The following is a 1,524-nucleotide window of genomic DNA, read 5'->3' on the forward strand; positions in this document are numbered from 1 at the left end:
AAATGGCTTAGGTTCTTTATCTTTAGAAACTAAAAAACCTAACACTACAGCGTGGATAAATAAAGCGAAACCTTACTTTGTGGATCAAATCGGAGACACTCTTCAAGGTGATTTAGATATGAACAATTTTACCATAACTAATTTAAAATCTCCGGAAAACGATAATGACGCTGTTCACAAGAAATATTTACGGGAACAAATAAATTCAATTGAAGTAAATAAAAACCATTTAGAAGATAAAATAAGTAATGTGAAAAGATTCTTCAAAATTCAACTAAATAATAAAAATTTTGTTAATGATACTAAACTACAACAAGAGGTAAAAAGATTAATAAGTTTTATTCAAAAAGAATTGGTCAACGTAGCGAATAAAACTGAGTTACAAAATTTAATTTCATTAATATCTAAATTAGAGGATAAGATTGCAAAACAAAAATTAGACATAGATAACATTCCAGATGAAAATGAAGATACGTTTCAACAGGAATTAAATGCTCTAGAAACTTAACTTAACAGTGAATTACAAAAAGAACTAACAAATATTAAAAAACAAATACAAAACATAGATGATAGCGAAATCAAAACGTATATTCAACAACAAATACAAAACATAGATGATAGCGAAATCAAAACCTACATTCATCAACAAATACAGAACATTGATGATAGTGTTATTCAACAACAGATAAACACTATTAATAACCTAGTTTTGAAACAGGATAAAAATATAGTCGCATTAGAAAAAAAGTTTCTCAAGAAAGAATCATATTATTTCAATCTTCCATTTGGAAATTTGAGAGATTACAATACTTCTATTACTGATAATATTGATAGATCAAAAGACTATGAATTTAAAAAATATGGATTTACAGCAAATATTAGAGTATATTCTCTTTCAGGTGATCAACCACAATATATTTTTGATTCAGATGTTGGTTTTTATTCAATACCTTTTATTTTTCGAGGAAAACTTTTCGAGGAAAACAATTGCAATAACATTTCCTATACAGGTAAAAGTTGATTCATTATTCTTCAAACAACAATCACATTTTTCATTAAATAAAAAATTTAACGCTCGTAAAGTTCTTCAGTTTATCAATGGCACAAAAAATGTAGAAACTAAAGAATTAGAAATTAACGACGAAAACACCAAGGTTAATCACTTATATGAAATTAAAACGAGTGGAAAATATATAGATAGGTTTAGAATGTTAATCATACCAGATAATGAAGAAGATTTTCTTACTTTGAGTGATTTTGATATGATATTGGAAACGGAAACTCGACCATCAATGAATATTATTAGAAATCCAGAACCACAAAAAGAAACAAACACTTATGAGTTTTTACGAACGACAGACTTTGAATACGTAAAACTATATTTTGTTAATAATGATTTATTTACCTCAGTCGATATTCATAAAAGTCAACAAGATAAAGAATTTATAATATTTTCATCAATTATTGAAAAAGTTGTAGGTATATATACCTGTAGATGTAAAATAAGAATCAATATCGAAAAAC

The 1,524-nt window shown here is 26.2% G+C and overlaps 1 protein-coding gene across 1 annotated transcript in view; it reads left to right on the top strand.

Moving 5' to 3' along the window:
• Positions 1–508, top strand: part of LOTGIDRAFT_176077 (hypothetical protein) — a gene marked incomplete at both ends in the record, with an annotated part of 12,468 nt that extends 11,960 nt beyond the window's left edge. The window contains one exon of the mRNA XM_009065923.1: positions 27–508. Coding sequence (XP_009064171.1) covers positions 27–508 — 482 coding nt within the window. The remainder of the gene's footprint in view (positions 1–26) is intronic.
• Positions 509–1,524: the final 1,016 nt, after the last annotated feature.

Source organism: Lottia gigantea (assembly GCF_000327385.1).
Source record: "Lottia gigantea unplaced genomic scaffold LOTGIsca_716, whole genome shotgun sequence".
In the NCBI taxonomy this organism is placed as follows: Eukaryota; Metazoa; Mollusca; class Gastropoda; family Lottiidae; genus Lottia; species Lottia gigantea.